Here is a 19,361-nt window from a genome sequence, read left to right as displayed (position 1 = left end):
ATGATAATAGAGTTAGCAGGCAGATATAGAAGTGTGATACTATGAGAGAAGATTCAGATGAATATGACAGTTCAGGTGGGGGTCTCGGTGAGGAAACTTTGAAATATGATAGCTGGCGAAGGCTCTGACTCTGTGACGAAAAGCTTGACTGAGTTTAGAATCACAACGAGGGTTTGTACCGCAGAATGCTGTTGTTGTCACAAAGACTAAACAGTTTTTTAAAATCATTAAACAGATAAAGCTGGGTTCAAAACAACAGCCATCCAACATCACTAACCTAACAGATCATTGTTTTTGGTAAAAAATTGTAAATCTACATTAGAGTTCCACAACAGTAGAAACTCTTTCAATGGCAATTAGAATCGGTAAATATGGTAATGACTATCAGTTGTAATAGTTTCTTCTTCCTCTCTTTCTGCCACTCTGTGACCTTTTGCATATTGGGTAATGTGATTTGTGTCTGATGTGAGCACCTGCTGTCAGCAGACAGAGTATTACATTAGCATGAAAAATGCAAGTTTATAACACTTGGAATATATTAGCTTAATATCATTGCACCCTGAACAGTCCTTTGTGATGTGAATATTGCACACTCTGATATAGAGATGATGATATATTGTGCAGACTTTATCTACATGGGTATAATATAATAGTAAGTACAGTAGAGTAACGGAAAACTAACAGATTTAACAGTTGCTGATTATATTATTATATTCACTAAATTAATGATAAGTAATGGTGCGTAACTTATTATGTGAATAAAAATAAGTGGTCTTATTGGAGGAAGAAGGCAGTAAATGTTGTACATCCTGGTTATAGTGCATTACTCTCAGAGTAAAACTGTTTATTGCAGATCAAGAGAAGAAAACTCAAAAGGAAATGCTGGGAACAATAGACTACTCAGTTAAAATGAGCTCATATCCTGAAAAATGGGAACCCAAACCAATAACATGTGTAAATAAATGGTAAACTCTCACTCACATTGACAAAATGACGACTAAAATTGTAAACCTGCAGTCAATGTTAAGCTCCAGAGTGTTTAAAGAAGATCTGCGGTTAACTGTGAGTTAACAAGTCCCCATAAGGTTCCATATAAACTAAAGAGATTAAATGATTCCGAAGAACAAGTTCACTGGTCTACAGAGAAATGGAGCAACATTTGTGAACTGATGAAGTCAAGATTATTCTTCTGGGTTTAAGATGCTGCTGACAACTTAAGATCAACAAGAGCAACTTGTGAGGTGACATCAATCACAGGACCTGGTTGACTCAATGCGACGCAAACGGGACTCAGTCCTCAGGAACAGCTTTTATACAACTAAAAATGAGTCCAATGTTTTACAGAGAAGCCAATTCTTCAAACATTTTGAGTTGATGCAGTGAGTTTGTAAAGAAAAATGCTGACTCTACTGTTTTTTAACAGATTAATTTTCATTTTTTTCATCAGTTTCTGCAGAGTCAGAAGAAATTTCCTCCATGTTGCTTCATGAGTAGAATATGCAGTTTCTAATGCAATTGTCTGTATGGAAATGTAAGCTGTTTAGAAAAAATGAGAATAGTCTCTCTTTCAAACACAGTGTTATTTTTCATATAATGAAACCAAGCAGCATTTCATCGTTCTCTAGTGATTAAAACTAGAAAGTGGTGAGCAAACCAGGGAAACTCAACCGCGAAACGATGATGGGTGAGATGTGAGCGGCGAAAGGCAAAGAAGACGATGTTGAAGAACTAGACATGAAAGCAGAAGGAAGCCACCTCCAGAAACAAGTTTCCACAGTAACAAAATGTGTGGTAGAATGAAAAGACAGAGCAAGCACAGAACGAAAACAAAAAACAGCCATTCAAAGACAGAATGACGCAGCGGCAGGCAGCACAGACAAATGGAGAGATTGACAGGCCAAAAGGGAGAGCGTGAAAATGCACAGCATCAGGCTGATATTGTCATTCTGTACAGCAGCCCGGCTCCAATGTGCTGATTATGAGAGCATCATTTGAGACTGACAACCTTGTTCCTACAGTACAGCATGCCAAGCACACTCCCAGCCCCCATCGCTCTCTTTCTGCGCTCTCCCACCCATTCCCACCGAGCTCACACAATTGCTGTCTGATGAGGAGTGAATGATTGGAGTAGGAACGGAGTGAAACGTGAAAGAATAACAGGAATACAAAAAAAAAAAACACCTAGAGAAGCTAGAGACAGGGAGAAAAACACAGCGAGGGAGAAAGCAGAAAGGAGGTGTGCAGAACACAGACTCTTTGCAGCTGCAATTAAGTGAGCGATTTTGTGCCAGGGAATATGTTAATTCCTGCTTTGTGTGAGCAGTTGATTGGCCGCTGCACCAGGCGGCGAGGGGAAGGGGAAGTCATGGGATGGACGCCTCCGTCTAGCCTCCTGTTCGTCACAGGGCTTGTCCGTCTGCAGCGTCACATTTTACAGCAGCTTAGAGAAACTAAAGGAAACAAAACATTAGTCAGCATTATTTTAACTGAGTTAATGAAGGAAATAACATTTTTGTTCTCAACAAGATTAACCTTTGACCTTTATGCACTGGCACCATCTTGAGCAAATTATGTTTTTAAAAATATATTCTTTTTATTTAAAAATTCTATTACTTCTTATTTTCATATACCTGGCATTTAATTTATTTAATCCTTTTTATGTGTATTTTTGTGCTTTCCATTTTCCTGCCTTTGGCTGCAAACAAAAAAAGTATTATTCAATTCTATTCTAAAATGTAACGATTTTACCAAATCTCTAACACATGATGAGTGAAGCAAGCAGTACGGATGCATAATATTGTTGAGACATCAGTTGTCATTCAGCATTTTGCCCCCATGGCCTCACATGTAATTAGACACTCTATCGAGAACAGTGGAGGTAGAGCATCACACGGCAGCATCAGCCTGTCAGCCGAGTGTGGCTGGTGATTAGCTCTCCCTGTGAAACGTGCACACCTGTCCTTATCACATTGCACAGCATGCGCTTGAATGCTGAATCGAAGGGAAAGGTGACATGCCGTGCTGATGAAGCACTTATGGAGGATGCTGTTCTTTGTCCTGCCATGTATTCATCCAAATTCTTAAAATGTGTAGAGCCAGGATTGTGTTTAGATGTAAGTAAACAGGTAAGCCGTTTCTCAGCTGTGTTTGACCTTGTAGCTCTTAACAGTCATTACTTGTGTGATGTTGAAAACATGGAAAATTGTGAGAGAAAGGGAAGAAATTCCAGAGGGCAATTAGTGAACTATGGAGTCGATGCATAAAACAACGGTCACCTAGGAAGAAGTCTCTATCTCAAATGTGAGTTGATAAAGTGAATATTTATCCAGTGAGCAGAACAACTGAGAGCGGGTGTTAAAGACTTAAAGATGGGGTACAATGGAGTATCAATTGTTTTTTTTAGCTTTATATCCTTCGTCACGAACAAAGTGTTGCTATGATCCATTCATGCATGTTTGAGTAATTTGTGAATCTCCAGAAGTGAGGTGTTGTGGTGACACACAGGTAAAACACAACCCACTTTATGGAGGCCTCAGTCCTCGATGTGGCTGTCACAGGTTCAGGTCGAAGCCTGATGATCTTTGCTGCATGTCTTCCCCTCTCTCAGTACCCACCATCCTATCTAACCACTCTCAAATAAAGGCCACCAGAGCAAAAAAACTTAGAAAAAAAAGAAAGAGCAGAAGCTTCTTAAAGTGACAGAGGCCAATTTCAAGGCTCCAAATTGCAATGTCATTTTTTATTTTACGTTATGTTTGATATCTATACAGCCTTTTTCTAATGACGTAAGGTAACATAGTCACTTTTTTATGCTACAAAATGGCACTATCTGCCTGGAAGATATAACACAACAAACCAGACATCCACTCAACGGTGGATGTGTGATGAATTTAGTCTGCCAACAAAGCATATTGATGAAAAAATTCTCCCAACTCTCAATATTTGTCACTGAAATCCTTATATTAGCAGGCGCTTGTCTGCAACAATGTAGTAGTGAATAAAAGCAGTTGAAAGTCAAATTTATGAGCATAATTAGGCTGTTTCATTCATGAAGCTTCATCTGCAGTACAGTCGTGGAACTGTTTATTCGGCACAGACACAGAACAAATACAAGTCACTGATGCAGTAGGAGTTTTTATGAGATGGGTAAACATGCAGGAGGAGAGTTTGGCGATGGCTGTTATTTAACTAAGTCACTCGCAGATGACGAGAGGTTTATTACTGACAGATGGCAGGTGAAAAGTAAAAACACATTTTCTTACCTGCGAAACTTTGTTTACAACAAACATCTGCAGTTGCTAAAGCTTCACTATGTTGCCAATAGCGTTGGGTTATCCCTCCAAATCATTAAATGCAGGTGTTCCAACCAGTCCGGCGGGCGTATTTAACAAGTGTATAAACTGAAGCTCCTTGTCGTGCATGTTGTTTCTACAAAAGCTGTGAAAGAATCTCTGGAGCTGTGTGAGTTGTTCTGTAATAGGATGCAATCTGTGCAAGAAGGCCTTTTGTGAAATTTAATCATTATAAAACATTGCATGGTCAACTGTTATAGGTTATTTAACAAAGCAGAAGCAATTAGAAACAGCAGCAACTCAGATACAAAGTAGTAGGCCAGACAGACAGGGATCAGTAGGTCCTGAGTGATTTCCTGCGAATTAACTCAAAAACAGCGTCAAGAAATTCTTACAATGGTGTTTCCATGTCAGGTCAGCTACATCCAAGTCTTACACCTCCAATTTAAATGCAAAGTATCAAATGCAGACACCTCCACTGGACTCAGTAGTGGAGGGCTGTTCTCTGGAGTGATGGGATATGCCTCATGAAATCCAGCATGAGTCTGAGTTAAGCAGTTGCTAGAAGGTCAATAATTACATGACTGCGCAGTGTCAAGAGTAAAGCTTGGTCCACAGGAGATTGTGGTTTGGTTTTTGATGCGGCAACATGTCAATACATTTTCAAGAATTTCATTCTTCCAACGTTGTGGGAACATTTTTGCGATGGCCTCCAACATGACCTTGGACCGGTGCAGAATAACTGGCCTTCTTGGAGTTTTGATTTAAACTTGAAAGAACATGCTTGGGATGAATTGGAGTGGATACTGTGATCCAGGCCTTTTCATCCAAATGATCACAATTTCCCTTTAATGCACCTCTTAACCTTGTGGAAAGCCTTCCATGAAGAGTTGGAGCTGTATATGGTGGGCCACAAGTATGGTAATACTAAACCCTATGAATTAAAAATGAGATGGCCCTGAAGTTTATGTAAAGTTCAAGTGGCCAATTAATGCATCTATTGTCATCCCAAATTGAGTTGGAAGTCTTTTTTTAAGTAAATAAAAAGCCTGATATTTATTGCTTCATGTTTCAAAGTTTTTAGGTTCTCTGGCTGTAAAATATGATCTGAATTGTTCTTTAACTATTTTAAACAGATAAAATCAGGTTACTTTAATGCGGAAAAATGATAATTCCTGAAAGGCACAGTAGGCATTCTCAAAGATAAGGAACAAATGACAACATTATACGTGACCTATGGAGTTGTTTTTCTTTGTTTCTTCATCTCCCTGTCAGAAACAGTGGAGAGCAGTGGCAGGTTCCATCACCATCTGGTCCCAAGAAGAGGGAGGCACAGCAGTTCTCTCACCATGCACACCCACTCACCAGCCCACAAAACACAACGAGACACACACACGCACTCACACAACTTCACTCCGAGGCCAAATCCAAGATCCTGCAGTACTACCAACATGGACACACACGCCAACACACATGCTGGCACCGCTAGGAGCATTCAGAAGTAAGCACACAGGGACAGGCAGGCAGGCTTTTCCACCCACCATTTCTCCGAGGTGCAGTCCATCTGCTCTCTCCATAGATTTAGATGGGATTCCAATATGTGATATATTGGAATGCCAGCTCGGTTTGCAATACAGTCCCCTGAGGTGCAGGTGTCTGAGGTTCTCATAAACCACAACATGGCTGCTAAAATCGGCCTATAATATATTTCACTTATTTGTGGCACAGAGGAGTTACTGTGTGTTTGAGGTACTTTACAGAATGTGTCGCCAATAAAACTTTGTCCTGTAGGGATCCCAGCAAAGTTTGTTTTTATTGCACTAAATAATACTGCTCCCTCTATGTCTTGGCATCAATTTTTCAAAGACTAAAATGCTTGATTTTCTGTTAAGGATGTTTTGTTTGTACCACCAAACAAGTGTTAACGCAGTTCTTCACAGGAAACAGGCGAGCACAGCTTCGGGTCATAAAATGCCCTGCGGCATTAAAAAGAACATAGAAATATTCATGAATAAAATATAAAAACTGCTATTCCAAAGAGGATATGAGGCGAGAACGTAAGATTGGACACATGTAAATCCCACTAAGTAATAATAAACCAAAAAAAGAACATGCTGAATGCAGGGTGTCGGAGGCATACGTGAAAATGAAACTCCCACAGCATTTTAATTGCTGCACTCAGTTCAAAGTGACGCTGAATGCCAACTGAGCTGAGACTACAGACGAGATCAGCCCACGGTACAGAGAGCTCTGAGCGCTCAGGTTGCTGCTGCAGCTTAAAACATCACTGATGGCTGTTTCACCCTCTGACTCACTAAATTAACTCCAAATCCATTTACTAGCGTTGCAGCTTAAGCCCTCCAGTTTGGTTCGGGTCTTCAGCGGTTTCTTCTAATTGAGTTTCTAGTAATTACCACAAGGCTAATGCATTGTAAGTGCCTTCTAAATCAGGGGTAAAGATTTTGTTTCAGACTACAAGAGCAAACAGCAATCGTATACATCAGGATGTAAGAAGGGGGCTTCTGCGATGTGCCAAAAATAACACAGATTCACAGGAGACCTTTGTGACAAGCAGCTCCCAAAGAGAGGATCATCGCGCCTCACACGGCCTTGTGTTGAACCTCTTCCCCTTTCCTGCTCCCCTGTTTAATCCACGGTTTTGCGTCAGGGTGCCAAGCAGAGGTAGCCTGGCAGACATGCTTCATCTTTGATCTTTGCTGGCAAATTTTACAACAATGAGTGGGTTGATCCTGGTTATATAAATACGCTAGGAACTGTGCAAAACCTTACAATATATATGATGGTGTGCAAGAAGTATTTGTCAGTTTACAAATTGCTTGCTTTCTCCTTTGAAGACAGACTCAAATCTTTCAGATTAACAAATTCATTTTGAAATCACACAAAGATAGCCTGAGTAATACAAAAGGCAGCAAAAGTAGTAACAAACTGTCTAATCCAAGCTGCAGAAAGTATGTAGTGGTTGTGGCAATGAGTCTTTCACTTTACTGTGGAGGAATTTGAGCCATACTGAAGAGTTTTTAGCCTGTTTGATGTCAGTCCACAGCCTTTTACATATGACTTTGACTACACCACTTCAGAAGGTTAATTTTGGTTTGTTCCCTTTAGGTTTTTGTCCTTTCAGAGAACAGAACTTATGGGTCAGACAATGATATTGTCCAGGTTCTGGCGCAGGAAATCAAACCCACATCCTGACATTTCCACCACAATATTTGACTATCAGTATGACGCGTTTCTTTTCCCCTCAAATGCTGTGATAGTTTACATTATTTTTAACAGGGCACGCACCTCCCAAAGTTGTCTCCTCAGATCACAATCATCAGGACTTTTTGGGCTGAAGCAAATGAGACTGGCAGTGTTTAAAATTTTGTTCCAGGATCTTTTATGACCTCCTGATGTGTCTCTGTGTTGCCATGTGATTGACTGGTGACCTGGCCAGGGTGTAAGCACTTTGTCTTGTTTCTGAAATGTGTTACAGCAGTTAACTTGACATAAATTTGACTTATGTAACCCCTCGATGGTTATAGAAAATGGATGGATGACTCTGGTTTCCTGGAGTCCATACCCTTTCCAGACTGACAAATGATCTTTTTCAGTTTCAATTTTATGTTATTTCATGTTGTCAGATAGGTTCTTTTTAAATGATTTCTATATTCTATATTTCTATATATTTTTTCTATATAGAAAAAAGTAAAAACAGAAAATCAGTTTGGTTGAAATGTCTAAAAACATTTAGGGTATTACTTAAAAAATTAGTGTTTTCTTATTTCTTGGCTTTTTGCAACCTTGTGGCAATTGTGAGAAAGTATTAGGAAGCCTGCAAATAAACACACCCTTCCTTTTCACTCATGAAGTAGCTTGAGACCTTCCTTCTCTCAAAAGACTCCTTTAATTAGGCTTTAATTGCCTTATTAGCTGTGGCCATCGATGGTGGAGACAATGCAGCGAGAGAAAAAGGTCAAGCAAGGAAGACAGAAGGAGAGGAGGAGACATAACTGGGCAAATAAACAAAGGTCAGTAACAATAGGAAGCTTCCACACACATTAAAACCCTCAATTACACAGAAATGGATACAGAAATATATGTGCAAGGTGGCAGTAAATGGAGGGCTCAATGTGCAGGGCTCTTGTAGAAAAGAGTTGTCAGGTGAAATAAAACACAAGGATAAGCTCAGATACATGACCGCTCCTTCAAGAACAGGCTCGGAGGTGTGCCCAGGCAATTGACCCTTCACCCTGACCTCGGTAAGGCAGGGGAGATGAATGAGGCAAAGGAGAGGGCTGAGAGCAAAACGAAGGGCAACAAGAAATGATAAATGAGAGAGGTGTGGAGGAAAAGGAGGAAACGGAAAGCAGCACGTGGAGAGGGGTTGAAAAAGACTTATAATAGAGGAAAGAAAGGGAGCCAAAGTTCTGCTGGGGACATTCAGCCTCTATTCTCATGGAGGTATTAAAAATGGACTTAAAGGGTAGATGCCTTCTGAGACCAATAAGAGCAGAGATGCAAAATGTGCACACAGACTTACAGAATTACAAAAAATGACCTCAATAAAAGTAGTAGTCTGAACAACCACACGGAGAAGAAATTCCACATTTAGCACAAAGAGGCGACACACAAAAGAGCTTTAAGCAAAGGGATTTTAGAGACAAATGCAAACACAATATGACAGAGGGGTCCACCGAAGTCACATGACTTGGTCTCAAACCCAACTCAAGATACAAATATATTGACTCCAAACCCAACTTTAAAAAATTTGCCCACTAATGACTCATGACTGCACTTGCATTTGAGACTTTTGATTTAAAACTTCTTCCACCCAACAGAAAGTATGATATTGTTTTCTCGTGTACGTCTTAAATCAGCTGTCTTCTTGCCAATGTGACTGAAATTGAAAATGCCTGGATTATATTGGTAATATTAATTTGTATGTTTCTTGGAATGAATTGCACCCCTTTGTTTTGGAACGATGGCATAAGACGAATGGACGAAAGGACAGTCAGACAGAGGTAATGCAAAGACTGGACTTGGACTGGGAACCTGTTCCCTCCCTCGCCTGTGGTGGCGCTGAACCAACAACTGTATGAAACACCATAAAATGGAGAGGCGTCAGATTTTAATGGTTGTAGGATTTCTCTATTGTCTTTGCCAAAATACCACAAGCAATTTCTCCAACTAGTGCTAGATTCTTGCGCTTGTTTTGCATGTATTTACCCAGAATGCCTTCACCAGAAACCTCACCAGAGTTCACGTCAACCGAACTGAAACGGACCTGGTAGACCAGAGTTTGCTGTTTTGGACCTCATCGGAGTTTGATTACACATTCACACCTCCCCAAATGAACTGGACTTTCTAAGAAAATGAACTAGAGTTCGATTAAAGCAGACTAAGCAGGACTGGTGTGAATGCACCCTGAGGGACCTGCTCTTGCATGTCTATCACAGGAGACTCAAACTTGGAGGAATGAGTCAAAGCAACAATCCAGATATGTGTTTCATGATGGAATGACATTAGAATATGATATAAAGCTGAAAAAGTCGAATTTGCATAATATCCCCAACGTTGAAATCCATAGTTGCATTCTTGAGAAAATCCTCTTTACTTTGCAGGCTGACTTCACAGACTTCACAACCTACACAGGATTCTCAGTTTCACTGTGAAGTGATATGCAATAGTAATTTCAAGTTTTGCTCAAACTTGGATTTGAGATCTGTGACAGACTGGTGACCTTTTCCAGGGTGATCCCGCCTCTCGTCCGAAACCTTCTCTGGAGATAGGCACCAGCACCTCGCCACCCCACTGGGGACAAGGGTGTTAGAAAATGGATGGATGGATTTGAGATTCAGTGTCCAATGTGAGACCAGGAGCTGATACACTACTTCAGCTGACATTTTCATCCCTATTGAAGGCTTACCAATCCATCTGTTGCTATATGTAACTTCACCTATGTTGAAGTGATGCTATTAATGGATGCTGGTAGGAGTGAAGCTCTTCTTGTAATATCTCACTATCTGTACAGTCCTGATTGCAGTAGCTTATACAAGACACTTTTGCTGGTCATCTTCTGTTTTCTCTATAGGTGCATCTCAATGTTCACACCAGTGTCAATTTACATCTACTGTATGTGCTGTGCCTGTCGCCAGTATAGGTGTTTGGACACATACAGTACAGACCTGTACAACTGTATATCTGTGAAGATGAGGGGAACTCAGTCTATCGGGAAGAAAGGAGGCAGCCTGTCTTCCTCTTCCGTTCCCCAGGCCTCATTAGAACCCACTCAGTCAATCAAGCATGAATCCTGAACACAATAACATGCAAAGTGCTTTGTCTGTGTGTAATTGGCCTTGCCAGGGCTGTTTTTCTTAGACGGTTAGCTTCACTCGTCGTTCTCAGACCGCAGCCAGCAGCACCGTCCAAGAACTGCAGCTGGCTGATGGAGGACGGGTGGAGGGATGGAAAATTGAGTTAAAAAACTTAGATTTTGAAGGAGCAAAATTACAGAGGTGAGCATGTGTTCCCGGCTTCCTGCTTACTTATTCATTTAACAGGTTTTTGCACACATCAGTGTTGTGAGCGGTCATGCAGTCATGTCCTGTCTGTCGCCATCACACATGTTCTCCATTATAAGAATCCACCAAACACCCTATTTCCACAAACAAAAGGGACCGCTCACCGAAAGGCGTGACGGCTGAGGAATAACACTCCGGAGCAGAAATATTCTGGCCCCGTCTGCGTCCCCAGAGGAGACACTGTTTGTTTTCAGTGATAGGTGACACGGCTGACTGACACTTTCCTCCAACCACACAGCCAATCTACTGAAATTGTGCTGTGACATTGTTGATTAAGTGGACATTCAGTGTTCATCGTGTGCGTTGTTATGGTGTGATGGGTTCACTGGTGCAAGAAAATGCAATCTGAGCTTGTGTGTGTGTGTGTGTGTGGGCGTGGGTGTGTGTGTGTGTATCTATGTGCGTTGCAAGAATATTTCTCTGTATTACATGTTCCTTCCAAGGACGTGCGACAGCAAATATCAAAGGACTACATTTGACTTTGAACCAGAGCCTTGTATGATTCGAGCCGGGCCAATAGCAGCGCCCCAAAACGTTGAGATAATCATCAGAAGTCAAGTGCTGCCATCTAGTGGCAGAAATCAGTCATTTCAGTTGATTGAAGTAGTATTTGTAGGCTTTATCTAAAAGTTAAACTTTAATTAATCTATTTAATAAGATTAGAAAATGTTGTTGGATCTACGACAGACTACCACTATTAAGAGTAATAATAATAATGCAAAACATATATGATGATTCAACTTATGAAATAAACAAATAAAAAAAATATTATTACGTTATTATGTTAGCTATACATTTTTATTATAGCAAAATAATAGGAAACTTTTTTTTATCTACTTAATGAGATGCACACATTCATGATACATTCATAGCTTCTACTCTTTTTCTTGTTTCTTTTCAGTTGTCTTTTATTTCCTGCTCTTGTTTTTTAAAGCCAGGTAACTCATTCATTTCGCCAATAAAATTGCAGAACATGAATAAAAAAACAACCTGCACTAAGGTTTAATTACTGAGGCAGCATTCAGTTGACGCAGCAGGAGCAGGGATGTGTTTTTGTTCTCTTTCTTAATAAGAATTTAATTCACGCTTCCTGTCTCCGCCTCCTTCTCTTGCTCTTACAGCCTTCCCTCAAATCAATAGCTTTGTTTGTTGCAGCAACATCTCCCGGTGTTTTCACTTGTCCCTCTCCGCAGGAAGTGAATTGGATGTCCTGTCCTGTGCTGTGGTTATGCTGTGAATCAAAAAAGCCAAATTAAATTTCCTAATTGGTTTCCTTGGGAAGGGTAAAACAGATTTAAATTGATTACCGGTAATGGCCTTTTTGTGGAACCACATTGGCTTCTGCTGTTTGAGGAGGATTTAGCAAAACCAATTAATTTGCCTCACCTCTTACGCGCCCTACTTCTGTCTCCCTTTGTTTCTGTCTGGGAGCTTTTTCATCGTTTACTTTTCCCGCTCTCTAATGCCCTACTTCATACTCACAGAAATAAAAGGAATAATGAAGATAATGTCACCGGATAACAATCATTCAAGCCTAATTGGCTGAATACTGTCACACTGGGGTGCTGATAAAATGGGAAGAATTTTTTTTTACTCTTTTTATGCTGTTACAAGGCTTGCCTGACAAAAGATAATTTAAATCTTTCATTCAATTACTTTGCCTGTGGATGTTTGCTTCCAGACTGTGTCTCTTTCCACAGCTGCTGCTTCAGCTGAGGGAGGAAAAAGAAAGACGTTAAGGTCACATTTTGTCAGACAAGCTGATTAATTCCCTAACATGTTCCCCGTCTTTCCGTATCCACAGCCTCTATGTTTTGCACCTCCAATCAAATATTATCACCACCAGACTTAATGTGACATTTAGCATGGGCAATTTCCAGGTACTAAGTATGACTTCATTAATTAGACTGAGGAAACTATTGTAAACGATTTAAACAGGTTTTAGCAGAATCTGAAGAAAAACTATTTACGAAAGTCCAGGTCTAATTAAGCTTATCAGAACCTCAGGTGTAACCTGGATCTGAAGGAAACATCCCGCTAGTATTGGACTTGAAAATTGCATTTTACCTAATCAACCCACAAGGATAGCCATCTGTGAACTGTTAAGTGGTTTATGTCATATCTGACAGGAAAAAAATGCTTACATGCATGGGAAATTCAGGATCTCAGCATCACAAACTGAGACACAGAGTTTCACAGGGCTCTAATTTAGGCCCTACACTTTTCAATTTTTACATGTTGCCAAGAGAAATCTGTTCAGTCAGCTTCTTCCAAATAATTGCATATCCTTCTGACAAAGACTGAGAGACAATTTTGAGACTCAGGAAACCTTTGCTGAGTAATTTGATTAGGATGTGACACCATGAGTTTCCAATATTTAACATTCACACAATAAATTTTAGATTTTCATTATCTGCACATCACAACTTTTCCAAAAATAATGACTTGAAATATTTCACTGTGTAATATTTCATTATATTTTGAGTATTTCTAAAATGAATGACAAAATAATAACAAATTTTTTCATAATATTTAAAATGTTTTTAATCTCTTTGTATAAGTTGTTTTATTACACTTTTAATTTGACTTTATGTTGATTCAATGTAATTTGATTTTGTTAATTTTTTTGTGCTTGCATATCACTTATTTCAGAAAACTCCAAATATATTATTATTACATTAAGTCATTCACAAGCTAGTTAAGTGTCACGCCCAAGAGCACAACAACTGAGACAAATAAAGCAGGGGTTTGAACCAGCAACCCACCAGTTACAGGACGAACTCAGACCTCCATCACCTCATCTATATGTGCCTTCAGCATTTTCTCCTTTTTTAAAACCAATTTAGTCTCTGTTAACATTACATTTCTGTAAATTCTTGTCCATGCTTAGCCTTGTTTTGCTCATACTTTTTTCTTGATTTATATGCTGAAGTCTTTAAGCTTTGTTACATGAGAGAAAATTAGAGTTAAACGCAGTAAAGCTGAACAGTCTGCGACAAATTAACAAAAGAAAAATCCAGCACCGTAACCTTATTTATAGCTGACGTTAATCTGCAGCAGAGTTAAGCAACTCTCCACTGCCCAAGGTTCAAAAGAGATGTTCAAATACTGATTTAAGTAGCACTATTTAGTTGGATTACATGTAAAATCCCTGAGCGTTATAAATGACGATAGAAAGAGGCTAGACTCCATTAAGGGATTTCTTTGCAGACGGTTGGTGTAAGTGAGTTGCCAGTTTGTCCTAACTAGCAGCAGTAGATGATATCTCAGGACAGCTAACAAGGATGTTCCAGACCCCAGCAGGTGGAAAATGTGAGTCAGAGACTATTGAAAAAATGAACTACTGAGTACAACAAGTAGAGAAAGGGGTAAAGCTACTCTTAAAATGACCCAAGCAACACAACAATTTAAACTGTAAACACAGACATCTAGGGTATGAATCTGATTCAATCAAACAAAATGCGGTCAACACTAACTACACGTGAATATGAGTCCAATTATAAAGTTAAAGTTGTTGGAGTGATATCAGAGTTTTATGATATCACTGCATTTTTAATGAGTTTGCAACCAGTCATATCAATACTTCACAAAATATTGTTTGATTTATTACTTTACTTTACATTCATCATTCTTTGCATTTTGCTTCCAAAAATGCAGGTTTTGATTTTGCTGGTTGGATACAAACCAGAGCTTCTGCAGGGTTTTAAATGTAGGAAATATCAAAGTAAGATCTATTTCAAAGGTAAAGAAAGCTAACCGTTTTGATTTATCAAGCTAATCATTTTCTCTCAGCGTAGTCTCACCCTTCTCTCAAAGACATCATGTCGACAATAATATTTGACAGAAATTCTAACTTGATTGGTTTTAGCCTCAAATTTAAAGTGAAAATAGGCTTGTTTGGTTGTTTTGAACATATAAAATCTGAAATCACAGCTGAACATACATTTCTGAGTTCATTACACAGAACTCAGATTCATCACGAGAAAGAATCCCTAATCCTAAATCAACGACTTTAAGCATGAACTGCCTGCGTGAACTAGACATCTTTTGGAGAAATATTTTATGGTCAGATAAGACAAACATTGAGCTGTTATAGGGGTATTTGCTGCTAATGGTACAACTGCTTTTTACAAAGTGAATGGAATAATCAAAAATGAGAACTACCACTAAGTTAGATGGCTGGGATTTGGACAAAGTTGGGTGTCCCAGCAAGACAGAGATCCCAAACAAATATCAAAAACTGGATTTGGGGAGTGGATAAAACAGGCGAGTTCATATGAGATTCAGAGCAATTACTATGTAGATCCTATAGCTGGGATGTTTTTTCTTCTTGTTAGAGGGGTCTATCACTCAATAAAACTATAAAATATCTCCTGCAGAAGCGCAACGGGGAGAAAAGTGCAAACATTGGTAGGATTTATGGGATTTGGCAGCTCTGAAAATATTTATTTTAACAAACATTCTTAATGTTGTCTAAAGTAAAATTTACTGATTTAGGGAGAATACAGATTTTCTCTTTTTAACTCATCAAATATGTACGTATACATATTTATATTTTTTTTTAAAAAACATAACTGACTTTAAATAAGCACATTTCTTTCTGTGCTGTCAGTTTAAATATATCTAGTGTTTGATGTTTGCTTAAGGCAGATACACTAGCAAATTTCACCGCTTAATTCTTCACTACTCAGCTTAGCATGCAGTTTTGTCTATTTATGTTTTTCAGAAGAAGAAAAATGTGTAGTGTTGCTATAAATCACTTAACGTTGACAAAGCAAAGCTCATACCAGCAATGTGTATATCCAATGACACATTTTATTTCATTATATTAATTTACACTGCTCATAAACAACTTTTATTACAAGTGCACTGAGGCAAAGAGCCGTTGTGTTTCTCTCTAACTTGCAGAGAATAGAGAAACATGTTTAGTTTACAGCACATGACTCAGTTGCTCTTAAAAAGGAATTACAGCAAATTACATGTCACTTTTTCCCTCTGTTGAGAAGAGTCCTGAACCTGAAAAATCCGATAAACAGAAAGAGGAAATAAATAGGCAGTAAACCACAGAGTGAAGATAAACAGAGCTTTGGGCTCACATGTGCTGCTTGTATTCTGGCTTTTAGTTTATTTACTTAGCATTTGCATTTAAACTTTTTTTTTTAAAAGCATACCTGTTCAGACCAGTGGATAGCTGGCTGCAGTGGCGATTCCACACTGGTTGTGTTTGTTCCTGGACATCTTGATGTATCCATTGTCTCCCCAGCTAAGACCCCAGCTGCAGAAACACACAAATAATGTTGTTTTTTCAAAGAAGCATGGTTTGTTTGTAAGGACAAAGTAAATATGAACTACATGCATACCTGTTTTTAACCAGCCAGTAGTCAAGGCCACTGTCAGTGCTGTAACCAACAGCCAGCACTCCATGATCCAGGTCAGTGCTGCTGCAGTCAGGCTCATCATACACACCTACAACACAGATCCACAGGTTAGACAAAAGGTCAGACTGTAAAGTCCCATTGTCATTTCTTTGCAGGTTTTAATCCATATTAACCTGATTCATAAAGCTGGAATGAGGAATGGCCGGCATCAATGCCAATAGAAACTGGTCCGATGGTGGCCACAGCCTCCTTCAGGGCGTTTTCGTCGCCTTGATTCACATCAACGTAGCCGGTGCATGTGGCTCCAACGTTTTTGGGGTTGTAGCGGCACTGTCCGTCCTGAAGGAGGGAAAACACGCCACAATTCACACTCTGTGTGTTTTCCATGCTAATAGATCAAATGTGATTATATGGAAGCATTTTCAACTGTTTTCCCAGTCTTAGCATTTAGTAGTCCCTTAGCAAATCAGACAGCGTGTGATGAAAACGAAAAATGCTTTTTCAAAGATTGTGAAAGAAATATAATTTATCAGCATATTATCAGCCCTGACAAGCACAATTTTGCAAACACAATAAATGTTTTTTTTTATTATTATTTTTGCTTAATGATTGTCATCATTAACTGCAGTTCTTACAATTCATAAATATTCTTGCATTTTCTAAAATAAAAGTTACTCTCTAGACTCCTGTTTTAGTAATTAAATGTTTTTCTTATCCCATATATATAAATATAATATTTTAACAAAGTCTGGAAATGTGAAAAACCGACAGCAACAATGATTCTGATCAAGTTTTTAAATATGTGTTCCGAAAAAACCTTAATTTAAAGATTGACATATAGTATGCATTGATATACTTTCTCCTACTTTTTAAAAATTATATTATCAATTTCAATCTTGATGCATAGCTATGACTTTTATGAAATTTTAAGCACTTAAAAGTTATCAAAAATAAGATTTATTTATTCCAATCCACCTCCTTGAAATTGGTAGATTTGCAGAAAAACAACAAAAAACACTGTTAACCCTGAAATTATTTTATGGATTTTAAGAGCTGGGTGTGAAAAAATTTGAATTGCAATGTATTTAAAAGCAACAGATTTTGAACTGGACTTAGTGACACTAAAATTACTAAAAGGAATTTTAGTAATTCCTAAAATTCCTTTTAGGAATTACTAAATTCCTAAAAGGAATGCAGCATGCTGAATGCTGCATTCCCCATGCAGCATTCAGCATGGGGAATGCTGAATAATATGCATTCCCCATGACTTGGGGAAAAAAATCACAAAATAGAAGCTTTTTCCCAAAAAAATACAAACAAATATTGTTCCATTTTGCATAAATAAATGTTTGCATAAATACAGCAGATGTCATGCAAAAAATACTTTGAAAAAAAAAAAAGTCCAGACACAAAGCTCCCGTTCGCTTTCAGGATTAATGCAAGTACATGTTACATCCAGAAGATGGCAGCATTGTTCACTCATTCAAACTTTTAGCACTCAATAAGTTGATTTGAATGTTGACAATTCTTTGATTCTATTTTGTTTGAAGTTTAAGTAACATTTTTTCTCACCTCGGCCTCATAAGGGTAGGAATCCTCTGTGTCAATCCCACCGTTAGCCTGGATGTACTTGAAGGCGTTGTCCATCAAGCCGCCGTTGCATCCCATGTTGCCATAGTCACCAGAGCAGTCAACCAACTGCTGCTCACTCAGAGACACCAGCTTCCCGGTCTTTCTGAAGGTCTGACCCTCCAGGGAACCGGTCTGCAACAGAGAAACGGTTTTCTTAAGAGAACAATTTCCTGAATTCAAAAGAAACACTAAGTTATTGTGGAGCGTACCGTGCTGAAAGCCCAGCAGGAGCCGCAGTCCTTCTGATCCTTGACATCTGTAACGTATCCCTTGTCCCTCCAGTCAACAGATGTGGGTAGATCGTTGGCGTCGAACAAGCTGAGGAAAGTAGAGCCACGGCGAGGCAGGGAGGCATTGAATGAACGTAGGCAGCCCATAGAAATCACACGCCTGTACTCTTCATTTTCCTGGAGAAGAAGAACCGAGTTCAGAGTCATCATAGAGAAATATTTATTTTTTCTTAACCTCCCCCTTCCTGACAGCCTTGTCAGGCAATGTGATGGGTCTGGTTGCCTTGTAGGTGAAACATAGCTGAAATATGAAAGAATAACAAGAAATAAAGCTAAGAACATATTTATTCATGTCTATATTTACATAACAAAGTTATATTATTGGAAATAGAAGCCCAGCAGCCTCCCTCAGAGCTCCACAGATGACACAAAAGATAAAGAGATTAAATATATTAATAAATCTTAGCATCCAGTCAAATAAAGTGGTGACAATAAAGGTGAAATGGAAGATGATTTTTATGCATATACCATGTCAGCAAAGTAGGTCATTCCAAGCCGGTATGACTTGATGCCCTGATCTGCCATGATGTTGTGAACCAGAACCAGTTTGCGATTGTTGAGCCAGATTTCCTTCCGCTGTGCCTCCTCTGATGGAGAGCTGTAAGTCCGTCCTGGAATAAAGAAACAAAAATCCATTAGAAAACAAAGAGGAGAAAATAATCTACACACAAAATGCAGTTAGAGGACGCAGGATCTCACCAAACTTCAGTTTCCAGGCGTGAAATTCGAGGTCTTCCAGTGAGATGCTTGCACAGCTGGCCACAGCCAGAGCAGCAGCAACAAAGAGCAGGATCTTCATCTTGGCTGAACACGAACAGATAAAAAACAAAAACTTGTTTGAGTTACAGGAAACCACACAGGTTATACATCATCTCTTTCACTTCAGCTTTTCTTCTTTTGCTTTTTTCAGGCGCTTCCTTGATGTTTGATGTTACCAACTCTCAGCAGCAGAACTTTAGTTCTGTAACCTACTTTTAATGAATGTCTCTTTTACCTCTTCCTCTCGCTCCTTTCCCCCTTTGTTTAAATGTTAGTATATAGCAGAACGTGTATTAGGTCTTATGTGCTCTTACCTGCACCTATCTTTGTTTCTGGGCTGAAGACAGATGTATTTCCTCCCGTTGGTGACAGAGGTGTGTTGGAAAGAGTTTCTTATATAGATGACAACTGTTATGATTACAGCAT

At 39.1% G+C, this 19,361-nt stretch overlaps 1 protein-coding gene across 1 annotated transcript; it reads right to left on the bottom strand.

Moving 5' to 3' along the window:
- Positions 1–15,669: 15,669 nt before the first annotated feature.
- Positions 15,670–19,361, bottom strand: LOC102237609 (cathepsin L1-like). Its single transcript, XM_005801087.2, has 9 exons — positions 19,250–19,361; positions 18,876–18,980; positions 18,645–18,787; positions 18,096–18,293; positions 17,827–18,018; positions 16,428–16,593; positions 16,237–16,342; positions 16,048–16,151; positions 15,670–15,892 (listed from the first exon to the last, which is right to left on the bottom strand). Exons 2-8 carry the CDS (start codon positions 18,973–18,975, stop codon positions 16,052–16,054), a joined length of 1,005 nt encoding a protein of 334 aa, XP_005801144.1. The 5' UTR covers positions 18,976–18,980; positions 19,250–19,361; the 3' UTR covers positions 15,670–15,892; positions 16,048–16,051.

The sequence above is a fragment of the Xiphophorus maculatus genome, chromosome 19 (genome assembly GCF_002775205.1).
Source record: "Xiphophorus maculatus strain JP 163 A chromosome 19, X_maculatus-5.0-male, whole genome shotgun sequence".
NCBI classification, from domain to species: Eukaryota; Metazoa; Chordata; class Actinopteri; order Cyprinodontiformes; family Poeciliidae; genus Xiphophorus; species Xiphophorus maculatus.
The sequence above is the reverse complement of the archived record's forward strand: the minus strand, read 5'-3'. Positions and strand labels throughout refer to the sequence as shown.

Bases quoted from the DNA above. Each gene is read 5' to 3' on its own strand.
- LOC102237609 (XM_005801087.2), bottom strand. From the start codon at position 18,975: ATGAAGATCCTGCTCTTTGTTGCTGCTGCTCTGGCTGTGGCCAGCTGT. The intron at 16,594-17,826 runs GTGAGAAAAAAT...TCCCTCCTTCAG, and splicing joins CCTACCCTTATGAGGCCGAG to GACGGACAGTGCCGCTACAA. The intron at 16,343-16,427 runs GTTAATATGGAT...TCTGTGTTGTAG, and splicing joins ATTCCAGCTTTATGAATCAG to GTGTGTATGATGAGCCTGAC.